Source organism: Chanodichthys erythropterus, chromosome 4 (assembly GCF_024489055.1).
Source record: "Chanodichthys erythropterus isolate Z2021 chromosome 4, ASM2448905v1, whole genome shotgun sequence".
Taxonomy (NCBI): Eukaryota; Metazoa; Chordata; class Actinopteri; order Cypriniformes; family Xenocyprididae; genus Chanodichthys; species Chanodichthys erythropterus.
This window is the reverse complement of record NC_090224.1, coordinates 6036634-6049408: the sequence shown is the minus strand read 5'-3', so window position 1 is coordinate 6049408 and position 12775 is coordinate 6036634. Positions and strand designations below refer to the sequence as shown.

The following is a 12775-nucleotide window of genomic DNA, read 5'->3' as shown; positions in this document are numbered from 1 at the left end:
TAGATAAAAGTTTGTGCTAACTGATCATTTAAATTGTAAATTGTGTACGTGTATAATGCTGTTGTAGTCTTTGACATGCTATGTTGACTGGCAGCTGTTGCAGTGCAATGTCCCTCATGGGGTTAATAAAAATACATATCTATTTATGCACCCACACTCTTATAATCATATGTGCAGATGAAATGCAATTATGCATTCATATCATCAGTGTCTCACATAATTTGACATGCAGTCTCACACCATCTCATCTGCTTAAAAGAATGGATTTGTTCCTTTCATTTCACACCATTTACAATAAAAGATGATATTTGTAAATGAGAAAAAAAAACAATATGCAGGTTATCTGTATCATTTTCCACAGAGGCTGTCAAGAAACCCTTAAAGGGAAGACAAGCTTGATTACTGGAAATGGTACATGTAATTAATGTGTAAAAGCTTTAATAAATTATGAAACTGAATACAATTAAAATTTAAATTGCATTCTACTTTTAGACAGATGTAGACTTTATTAAACATAATATAAATTGAAATAATATAAGAAAAATAATATGTTTTGAAGTATGACATTCTATACTACATTTTTCAGTTTTAAAGATGAAGGTAAAAAAAAAAGTCTCACTAACTCACTAATTCTTTAATATTGTTTAATAAGGCAATAATTTCATTTTCTTACCCGTACTTCAGTCAACTTCCGACTTAAGGTGGAAGTGTCACCAGATGGGTCAGAGCATTGCTGAAGTTCCTCCCCTACCACCATTAGCCAATCAGTGAGCTCCCTGATTGTTTCCATGTACTTCTTATGCTCGATTACAACATCCTCTGACAGTCTGACTCTCTCCTAAATAAGATAAAATATAAATCACATTTAAATTTAAATATGATCACTCTCGTTCACTATTACACTACAACTACCAACTATACACTGACAATATTTCACCTCTGCTGCAGCTTTGACATCCTCAAAATGTGCCCTAAGGAGAACCATTTCTTCCTCCATAAAGACGGGGTCACCAGTGCGTTTGTGAAGTTCGGCCGCACTCTCCTCCAGATAGCACAGAGCTCCCTGGTGGTCCTCAACATCTGATGACAGCAAGCGCAGTCTCTCCAGTTGCTTTCGTTTCTCCCTGAGTCCAAGCTGGGGCTCAAGAGGACCCTTAACCTCCAGCCCCACTCCCTCCAGCCACCTCTGCAGCTGTGCACGAGACTCCACAAACAAATCCCACTGATTAACGGTCCACTCTAACCGGCTGAAACACAAAGCACAGAAAAGAGGCAGATATATTTTAGATCTTTATTTATTTTTATTTTTTTTACTTTTTTTGTATGCAGCAGATGAGTATATAAATAGATATAGAGTAGATGACAGACAGATAAATAGATAGATAGACAGACAGACAGTCATATAGATAGTCAGATAGACAGACAGATAGATAGTCAGACAGACAGACAGACAGACTGATCAACAGACAGACAGATAGACAGACAGACAGATAGATAGACAGACAGACAGACAGACAGACAGATAGTCAGACAGACAGATAGATAGATAGATATACAGACAGACAGATAGTCAGACAGACAGACAGACAGACAGACAGACAGACAGACAGACAGACAGACAGACAGACAGACAGACAGACATATAGATAGATAGATAGATAGATAGATAGATAGATAGATAGATAGATAGATAGATAGATAGATAGATATACAGACAGACAGATAGTCAGACAGACAGACAGACAGACAGACAGACAGACAGACAGACAGACAGACAGACAGATAGACAGACAGACAGACAGACAGACAGACAGACAGACAGATAGATAGATAGATAGATAGATAGATAGATAGATAGATAGATAGATAGATAGATAGATAGATAGATAGATAGATAGATAGATAGATAGTCAGACAGACAGACAGACAGACAGATAGATAGATAGATAGATAGATAGATAGATAGATAGATAGATAGATAGATAGATAGATAGATAGATAGATAGCACTTTCTCCTTCACTGTCAAAAATACATATCAATTAGAGATCTCTACTTCACCAAATTCAGTAACGTAATAAAGACCTTTACAGCCATGAGTGAAGTGGAACAAATAAAGTTAATATTAGGAGAGGGACCGACAGCAGCACTGGCTGCGAGATATGTGTGGATGTGCCACAGCCTGAGAGACAGCAGGTGAATGTGTGTTATGTGTATGTCTGACCTCAATGTGTTTCCCTACCGTCCACCACAGTGACCCTCCATACGTGTGTGTGTATATATTTGTTTAACCACTATGGTACCAAATGTTCAGACATGTTCTATTGTGTTAAACTGGTAATTTAAGTTTAAGTTATGTTGTAATATTTGATAGCATTATAATATTTTATATTTTCTTCTATTATACAGATGTTTTTATTATTGTTATATGTATGCTTTGGCAATATTGTATTATTTGCAGTCATGCCAATAAAGCAATTTTGAATTTGAATTTGAATTTGAATTTGAATTTAGATAGATAGATAGATAGATAGATAGATAGATAGATAGATAGATAGATAGATAGATAGATAGATAGATAGATAGATAGATAGATAGATAGATAGACAGACAGACAGACAGACAGACAGACAGACAGACAGACAGACAGACAGACAGACAAACAGATATAGACAGACAGACAGATAGATAGATAAATAGATAGATACCCTTAAACAACAAACTCAATCATCAAACCATGACCAAATTATTCAGCAGATAATTAGAACAAACAGCTCCATCATTACACCCTTGGTTGTTAATTGAAAGTGATAGAGCCAGATAATAACTTGGTTACCATAGCGATAATGAGTTTAATGTAATAAAAGCTCAGGTGGCTGGCACCTGCAGTCAAGCACACTTGCCAATTTAAAAACAGACCACTATGCTCCCACTCTTATCTCTCTTGACCCAAAATACTTTAATGGTCCCAGTAATTATATTACTATTGATGTTTCCATTGTCATGCTTTTTCATTCAAAGCCAAATATTAATTGACCTAAACTTCTGCAATTATAGTCATTTATAAGTTAAGCTTTTATAGCCAGGTCACTGAGATCATTACATTTAACAGGTTACCTGTGGCAGCTCATAGCTCTCAGGAGCAGTGCCGCCCATGCGTCCTCAGCTTCCTGAAGCTTAGAGCAAATCACTCCTCGTTCCACTTCTCCACTGCTCTTGATGACCAGCTCTGCTTTCCCGGCTGCCATGTTGAGCTTTACCTCGCCCTCTCCCTTCATAAGCAGGATATCCTGGATAAGAGGAAACAAACACAAGTTACAGTTACTGCACAGATACAGAATAGCCATTCTAAAAATATTATTTCCCCCTGAACAGTATTTAGGGAAATGTCAGTTGAATGTTACATATTGCATGGATGAAAATGGCCAAAAATAAAGAGGATTAGAAGTGGCAGAAAAATACAGTTTGTAATTTTACAATTTGATCTTATATAAAAAAAAAAAAAACAGCACATGAATCTGTGTGATTCTTCTAAATTTTCCCAGTTGTTGTTTTCTATGATTTTCCTGCATGTACCTGTGCTTGCTCGAGTTTCTCTTCAACCTCCCTTTTACACCCCTCCGTGTTCTCCAGTTTCTCTAACTTTCTCTCCACATCCTGCAGCCAGATTTCCACTGCCTTTAGCGCCTCCTCGAATGCCTGGTACTCCTGCAGTCTACGGAGTTGACTCCTGGCCCCTTGTAGCAAAGCCTCATGTTTTGAGAGCAACTCTGCTGCCACATTATTCCCTGATCTAGATCCTCTCTCTGTTATAGTGAGAGAGGACTGACACAGGCGTTCAAGAGATGCCCTATGACAGAAAACATACAGCTAACTTACATTTAATCATGACTTACACTGTGAACATTCTCACATGCTGTTACACATGCTACCTCATAAACATGCAGACAGACTGTCCATATGTACCTCCTCATCAGCAGCTCTCTGTGGATTTCCTCCACTCTTTTCAGCTCTTCTGAGCAGTCGGGGACTGCAGGCTGACTCTCACCCCACAGAGGAGCATCTGTCTTCAGTCTCACCTCCAGCTGTTGCAGCCAGTCGCTCAGCTCCACCACTCGTGCTTCATACCTTTATAAGTTAAAATACACTGAATTTACCTTAATCTGACAGACTGGATTTAATTTCCATTCACAGTACAGTACAAAGATGGTTAAATAGGACATTGTCTCACTATAACAATTCTACAATATTGGGTGTATGTTTATTTTATTCAACATTCATGCTTTTTTGTAGTTCAGTAAAATAGCATGAGTCAAACATGTCAAAAATGCCTGCTTATGACAAAAAAAAAAAAAAAAAAAATATATATATATATATATATATATATATATATATATATAATTACCCATCATTTTGTATAAATTACCCTTTAAGTTTCCAACTTGGAACATTTCCAAAATTACTCAACTTAACTTCCCATGGAAAGTTACTGGAAAGTTTCCGGAAATTTTCTGCTCCTTTGCAACCCTAGTTCCCATCGTAAGTCTTAAAGATGCCGTAGAACATCTTTTTAAAAGATGTAATATAAGTCTAAGGTATCCCCTGAATGTGTCTGTGAAGTTTCAGCTCAAAATACCCCATAGATTTAAAAAAAAAAAATTTAATTGCCTATTTTGGAGCATCATTAAATATACGCCTATTCAGGCTGCGCGGCCCCTTTAAATCTCGTGCTCCCCTCCCCCGGAGCTCGCGCTTGCCTTAACCAGCATAAACAAAGTTCACACAGCTATTATTACCCTCAAAATGGATTTTTACAAAGTGTTCATCATGCAGCATGTCTAATCGCGTAAGTATGGTATTTATTTGGATGTTTACATTTGATTCTGAATGAGTTTGATTCTGAAAAAGCTAATATTACACACTGTTGGAGAGATTTAAAAAGAATGAAGTTGTGTTTATGAAATATACAGACTGCAAGTGTTTAAAAATGAAAATAGCGACGGCTCTCTTGTCTCCGTGAATAGAAACGATGGTAACTTTAACCACATTTAACAGTACAGTAGCAACATGCTAACGAAACATTTAGAAAGACAATTCACAAATATCACTAAAAATATCATGATATCATTGATCATGTCAGTTATTATTGCTCCATCTGCCATTTTTCGCTATTGTCCTTGCTTGCTTACCTAGTCTGATGATTCAGCTGTGTACAGATCCAGATGTCCTGCTCTTGTGTAATGCCTTGAACATTAGCTGGCATATGCAAATATTGGGGGCGTACATATTAATAATCCCGACTGTTACGTAACAGTTGGTGTTATGTTGATATTCGCCTGTTTTTCGGAGGTCTTTTAAACAAATGAGATTTATATAAGGAGGAGGAAACAATGGTGTTTGAGACTCACTGTATGTCATCTCCATGTACTGAACTCTTGTTATTTAACTATGCCAAGATAAATTCAATTTTTAATTCTAGGGCACCTTTAATATATTGGCATTTACAAATGCTAAAAACCAATGGATGGAAAACGGCGTGATCTGAGCTCTCGTGGGTTTAGTGATAACGGAAATGGAATGTAAACGCGTAATTTACGAGACTAAAAGAGCAAAAAGTGGAGCTAAGAGACGAAATCTCCTATGACAACTTTCAGTATTACATATCATCGAGGCAGAGAAAAGAACACAACCCTGCAGAGAACAGGCAAATGTTGTTATCATTGTTTTCCATGTTCATGAAGTAAATATGTTTACACGGCTTTTTAAAAATGCCAGGTTCCTGTGTTTGACATGCATTTGACCAATCAACGTACACTCACATCACTTATAGTTCCTATAGTGCTGGTTTAGACCCTACTCTGAAGTAGGAGCTAATTTAGTTCCCCCAAAAGGAGTTCCTAGAACTAAAATCGTTCCTAGTTCCTGCGGTGCGAGCACGGCAAAATCAAAAAAGTTCCTCTGGTACGAAAGCCCCTGGACAAAGGTGACAAAAGAACCACTGATCTAAAAAATATTTAAAATATGGAAATCATATTTGTTAGTTCTCAACACAATATCTTAATTAAGTGAACAGCGGGGAATTTATAATCACTTCACTACTTTGATTTGAGCAGATGTTACAGTTTCTTACCATTTGCACAGGTGGTACACACTTTTCCCCCCAATTACCATTGCTTTGTGAAATTTCACAGATGAAAGTCAGTGGGATTTATGTGACAATTCAAATGACATTCAAATGACAGGAATAATGATGATAAAATAAACTATTCTGTCGACTAGCAAACAAACCAGTCCTACATAACTGTTTTCCAATCATAATTTGATAATATTGAAGTTGTTCGATATTATCAATTACCGCATTGTTACAAAGTTACAAATCTCTGCCCACACAGAGGTCACTGTCGAAAGATGCTTGTTATTGGTCAGTGCTGCAAATGTGTGTATTAAATTTCACCAAACTTGAACCCGACACAGTTCGCACAGGGAAACCGGAAATTCATTGTGATAATTCCCACCACACATGGGACTACACCTTTATTGTCCATCGTCTTAGGCTCCATTCTGTAGGACATGCTGTTTTTTGCCACTGTTTTGCCATTTTGTAAATGATCAATAAAGTTTTATAAGTGCCTGATCTTAGATTGTAGGCTCGAAAGCCGTTACTTACCCGTTTAATAGGGAGGCACTTTCTTCCAGGGATCGTATGCGATGTCTGCACTCCATAACAAATGTATCCAAAGCATACTGACAAGAGTCCAGTTGCTCCTGTATGCCTCCAGTCCCACCCTTAGTGAGATGCAACAGGAGTCTCTCTCCATCCTCACACACCTGGGCCAAGTGCTCCTCACCCTCCATTACTTCTTCTACTGCAGTCTAATAATGAGGGGATAATTGAATTGTATTACACGAGGGACAGAATGAACCACTGTTATTAATAATGTTAAATGGCTCTTAATCCCAAACTTCAAATCCAGAATAATCCCCTATTAGATTGAGGTCTGAAATGGTTCTTAATTTTTTTTACTACTGATTAGTAGTAGCCTTATTGCTTTGCTCTGGTGCAATGTTTCATTACATGGCTGAGTCATTTGTCGTATGACGCTACCTTGAGTTTTTGTTGCTTGGATGAAATAGTGACAGCATCTCCTGTTTGCTCAAAGCAGTCCTCTATTCCAGCCCTCAACTCAGAGAGCCAACGGTGAAAAGCATGTGCTTTCTCTAGTAGAAGGAAAGACAGAGAGAGAATGAAAGTCCATTAGAAGAAATGTATGTGAGCTGTTGCTGCATGTGGCCAGATGGACTGTGTAGGTGTGTATGGAACAACTCTCTGTTGTCTTAGTAACCAGCCTCAACCAATTCCACCGGGAACTGTCATAATGTCAGTGGGAGAGGTAGCATCTGAGGCACAGGTGTGTGGCAGTCATGCTTTTAGGGAGTGCCGTGCAGAATCATTTCAAACAATCATAAATAAATAAAATATCTTTTATCAACTATTCATGAGCCACTTTAATGGTGGGTGGCTTTAAAATCCCATCTATAGTCTTAGTTTACTCATAACTGACACTTACACTACTGTTCAAAAGTAATTTTTTTAAAGAAGGAAACTAATACTTTTATTCAGCAAGGACAAAAAAGCGGTCAAAAGTGCCTTTTATTTTACTAAAAAAAAAAATATTTCAAATAAATGCTATTCTTTTGAATTTTCTATTTATTAACAAATCTTGAATTCCACAAAAATACTAAGCAGCACAACTGTTGTCAACAGCAGTCAACATTGATAATCATAATAAATGTTTCTTAAAAGTGCCAAAATAAGCATATTAGAATGATTTCTGATGGATCACGTGACACTAAAGACTGGAGTAATGACTGCTGAATATTTTTGGAGCGCCAAAAATAACGAAATAATGACTTATTTAGTGATGGCCGATTTCAAAACACTGCTTCATGAAGCATCGAAGCACAGTGAATCAGTGTGTCGAATCATGTTTCGGATTGTGTTTCAAACTGCTGAAATCACGTGACTTTGGCTCTCCGAACAGCTGATTCGACACACTGATTCACTGTGCTCCGATGCTACCTGAAGCAGTGTTTTGAAATCGGCCATCACTAAATTAGTCGTTATTTTGTTATTTTTGGCGCTCCAAAAATATTCTCATCGCTTTATAATATTAATATTGAGCCACTGTACTCACATGAACCGATTTAAATATGTTTTTAGTACCTTTATGGATCTTGAGAGAGGAAGTGACATTGCTTCCTATGGAGGCCTCACGGAGCCATCGGATTTCAAGTAAAATATCTTAATTTGTGTTCCGAAGATGAACGAAGGTCTTAAGGGTGTAAAACGGCGTGAGGGTACGTAATAAATAACCTAATTTCATTTTTGGGTGAACTAACCCTTTAATGGCAAAATGAATGTTTGGAAATCTGAACTGATATTTCCTATAGACACACTACAGCAAAAGATGTAAATACTGTAAATAACTGATATAACTATATATATATATATATATATATATATATATATATATATAAATTCACTCACCATTGAAGCGCTGCAGAAGAGCATCCTGAAGTGACCCCAGGATCTGGCTGCGGCGTTGTGTGACTTCCTCATTCCTCTTGACCAGGCTAGAGACAGCATCACCCAACAGACTCAGGTGCTGAGTTGGGTACGCTCTACACAATGCTCTGAGAGACTCACTTGCAACATCCAGACTCACCTCCAACTGTCTCTGTGACTTCTCAACCTCCTAAAAGTCCAGGGTGGAATTTACAGGGTATTTAGTTTTTAAGTGAATGTTAAATTGTAGTAAAGAACTGGGCTGGATACATTTCCATTAAGAAATTTCATCACAATATTTGGCTTGTGGAGTGTGTACCAGATTGCAAATGATTTATACTTACTTAGCTTACTTTGCAGAATCCTACCTCTATATTAAAGTCATATTCAGTCAATTCACTAACCTTGATCTTCACAAAATTCTCTGGGTCAGAGGATGTTGAAAACTCTGATAGTGAGCCCTCAGAGGTCTTCAGCTGCTCTGAAATCTGGGAAATTAGGTCTTGAAGTTGCTGCCTCTGGGAGCTGAAGTCTTTATACATGCCTCTGGTCTGTTCGTACACCTCTGAAGCATGGGAAATCTGCTTTCTCAGGTCTGCAGCCATCACCTCAAAAGGCCAAAAACAAATACTAGGTTTTCCAGTCACCATAACTAGCGGTGTGTGTTTATTCTCTTTACATAGTAGTTAATAGAACATCACTTATCACAACAAATGTCACAACTACTGCTGATGATCACCTGCAGTTCAGTGTGTGTGTGCTGGGTTTTCATCAATTCCTGTAGCTCTGTCATCTTCTCTTGCAAGGTCTTCAGTTCGACCTCCTTATTGTCTAACTCCAGCTGTACAAACACAGAAACAAAGGGAATTACATATTTCATAATATAAAATTACATAATATAGCCTTCACAAGGTTAGATCTGGCTTGGCTAAACGGATCTCACCTTGAACTCAGTTAGACGCTCCTCCATGTCATGAGTGGAGAGGAGACTGGCAGCTCCCTCACTGAGCTCACAGACAGAGATGGCACTCCAACACTCAATGTCATTGGCCATTTTATTAATGTCATTCCACAGCTCAAGAGAGCGAGTGTATAGACTGATATCTGCATCCATCCTCTCAGAGATCTGCACAATAATGATCACTGGCCATAAGTACATCATACGCATGATATGGTGTAAATAATAAGACCACAGTTAAAAGAGGATTCACATTCCTTATTCTGATGGTAAAATGACTTTATATATAATATAAATTATATATAAATATACATGTATACATGTAAATATTATTATAATACTTGTGTGTGTATTTATTTATAGATACATGATAAATATACACAATACACACACATATATTGTGTGAACAAACTTTTATTTTGGATGCGATTAATCGTGATTAATCGTTTGACATAACTTATTTATTTATTTATTTTATTTATTTTTCTTTGGTGTTTGTTAGTTTTCATCAATACCCCCCTTTTATCTGTTTTTTTTTTCTTTTCCTAACCAGAATGTGTCATAAAATAAATCATAAATCATGAAAGACAAAAATACAATAATTATATGATAACAAATAAATGTTCAATATTATAAATAAAGGAAAATACAACACAAAAAGTTGCAATAAATAAATTTCAACTCATTTCCATATCACATAAAGCCAGTTCTCATTAACTTGTTACATAGTAATTTGCAGGAGCAATCATTCTTAATGACTAATTCCAGTACAAAAATGAGCATGTTTACATGCTTGCAGCTTGACAATAGGAAATGCTTCCTCTTGTTAGATAAATCCCTGCTCAAGTTATTTCATAAAGTGTTGGGGACTAAGCCGAACATACCAAATAAATGATGCCTAAGGCATCTAATCAAAAGTATTAAATGCACTCACATCCAGCCACTGATCAACAATGGCATCCATCTCCGTTGTGACATTTTCACTCTGAATGCTTTCATCTGGAAGCTTCTTTAGCACATTGGTGAGGCGTTTGCCTGAACCAATGAGCTTATTCAGGTCCTCCTTAGTGGTCGCCAGCTCCGGCCTCACCGCTTCCAGCTGCGCAAACAGAGATAGCAATATTACTTGTGTGTTTGTTATCACAGTTGTAATCTAATTTTAAAAGGTGGAACACACAGAGGCACTAACCCGTGACAGAGCTCTACGGATGTCCTCGGGGTTGTGTGGGTCCGAATGGGCCACAGTGATGGCATGAGCTCTCTCTACGACCGAGCTGATCCTGGTTCTCATGGTCTGGTATTCCCTACAGAGCTCCAGAAGGTTTGCACAAAGGTCATGGCTGTATGGAGACAAACACGAGCAGTCTCAGATTTTAGGCATGAACTGAGGAAAACATCAATAGTATCAATAGAAATACACAAACACACACTGCAGTCATGGCAATAGCTCAAAACACTCTTCCCTTTCTTCAGTTTCTTTAATCCAAAGTATAATCTATTTAGAGATTCACCCACGTATGCATCAAACAGCGCACACAAAATAAGCCACATTTAAATTGCATTTAAACATGGCAACAGTCACAACCTGTCAAAACATCCATCCATCAACACTGGCCCAGTCCAGCCTCTCCCTCCCATAAGTCATCCATATCAAGTTCAATTTGACAAACCATTCATCTATCCAAACACACCGAGTTCCAATGAGAACTTAGTGTACGGTCTAAGACTTGGATACCATAGTAATATACTCACTCCTCCACAATAATACCCCTAATCCTCTCCCAGGTGGACTGGACTAAGGCTACATCCCGTTGGGCTTCCCCTGCCAGCTCAGAGTCTCTGTTGGCCAGTTGTTCTCCTTTTTCTCCCAACCACAGCTGACTGTGTTGTAGGGCTTGTAGCTCTTCCTCCAACTGCTTCAGCAACCACAACCTGACAAACACAAAATTATTAAAACAGCAGTACACAAAATAAACACCAATCAGGCATAACATTATGACCACTGACAGGTGAAGTGAATAACACTGATTAACTCTTCATCATGGGACCTGTTAGTGGGTGGGATATATTAGGCAGCAAGTGAACATTTTGTCCTCAAAGTTGATGTGTTAGAAGCAGGAAAAATGGGCAAGCATAAGGATTTGAGCGAGTTTGACAAGGGCCAAATTGTGATGGCTCTTGTGGGGTGTTCTCGGTCTTCAGTGGTCAGTATCTATCAAAAGTGGTCCAAGGAAGAAATAGTGGTGAACTGGCAACAGGGTCATGGGCGGCCAAGGCTCATTGATGCACATGGGGAGCGAAGGTTGGCCCGTATGGTCCGATCCAACAGACGAGCTACTGGAGCTCAAATTGCTCAAGAAGTTAATGCTGGTTCTGATAGAAAGGTGTCAGAATACACAGTGCATCACAGTTTGTTGTTTATGGGGCTGCATAGCTGCAGACCAGTCAGGGTGCCCATGCTGACCCCCGTCCACTCCCAAAAGCGCCACGTGAGCATCAGAACTGGACCACGGAGCAATGGAAGAAGGTGGCCAGATCTTATGAATCACGTTTTCTTTTACAAAACGTGGATGGCCGGGTGAATGTATGTCACTTACTTGGGGAACACATGGCACCAGGATGCACTATGGGAAGAAGGCAAGCAGTGTGATGCTTTGGGCAATGTTCTTCTGGGAAATCTTGTGTCCTGCCATCCATGTGGATGTTACTTTGACACGTACCAACTACCTAAGCATTGTTGCAGACCATGTACACCCTTTCAAAGAAACGGTATTCCCTGGTGGCTGAGGCCTCTTTCAGAAGGATAATGCGTCCTGCCACAAAGTAAAAAATGGTTCAGGAATGGTTTGAGGAGCACAACAAGTTTGAAGTGTTGTCTTGGCCTCCAAATTCCCCAGATCTCAATCCAATCGAACATCTGTGGGATGTGCTGAACAAACAAGTCCGATCCATGGAGGCCCCACCTTGCAACCTACAGGATCTGCTGCTAACATCTTGGTGCCAGATACCACAGCACACCTTCAGGGGTCTAGTGGAGTCCATGCCTCAACAGTCAGGGCTGTTTTGGCAGCAAAAGTGGGACCAACACAATATTAGGAAGGTGGTCATAATGTTATGCCTGATCGGTGTAAGTTTGCCATCATAACAATAAAATTACAAAACATTACATTTACATTTGCTCAAAGTAAACAACTAAACACCTCAATATCAAGTCCACATTTTTGGCACATAAAACATAACTATTATACCAAAA

At 38.5% G+C, this 12775-nt stretch overlaps 1 protein-coding gene across 1 annotated transcript in view; it reads right to left on the bottom strand.

Annotated features, from left to right (window-relative positions):
• Window positions 1–12775, bottom strand: part of syne1a (spectrin repeat containing, nuclear envelope 1a) — a 166535-nt gene that overhangs the window by 87487 nt on the left and 66273 nt on the right. The window contains exons 40-53 of the mRNA XM_067383839.1: window positions 11275–11454; window positions 10712–10862; window positions 10457–10621; window positions 9508–9690; window positions 9304–9405; window positions 8969–9172; window positions 8547–8754; window positions 7104–7216; window positions 6666–6871; window positions 3965–4126; window positions 3575–3848; window positions 3116–3288; window positions 938–1247; window positions 674–838 (exon numbers count right to left, since the gene is read on the bottom strand). Coding sequence (XP_067239940.1) covers window positions 674–838; window positions 938–1247; window positions 3116–3288; window positions 3575–3848; window positions 3965–4126; window positions 6666–6871; window positions 7104–7216; window positions 8547–8754; window positions 8969–9172; window positions 9304–9405; window positions 9508–9690; window positions 10457–10621; window positions 10712–10862; window positions 11275–11454 — 2596 coding nt within the window. The remainder of the gene's footprint in view (window positions 1–673; window positions 839–937; window positions 1248–3115; window positions 3289–3574; window positions 3849–3964; window positions 4127–6665; window positions 6872–7103; window positions 7217–8546; window positions 8755–8968; window positions 9173–9303; window positions 9406–9507; window positions 9691–10456; window positions 10622–10711; window positions 10863–11274; window positions 11455–12775) is intronic.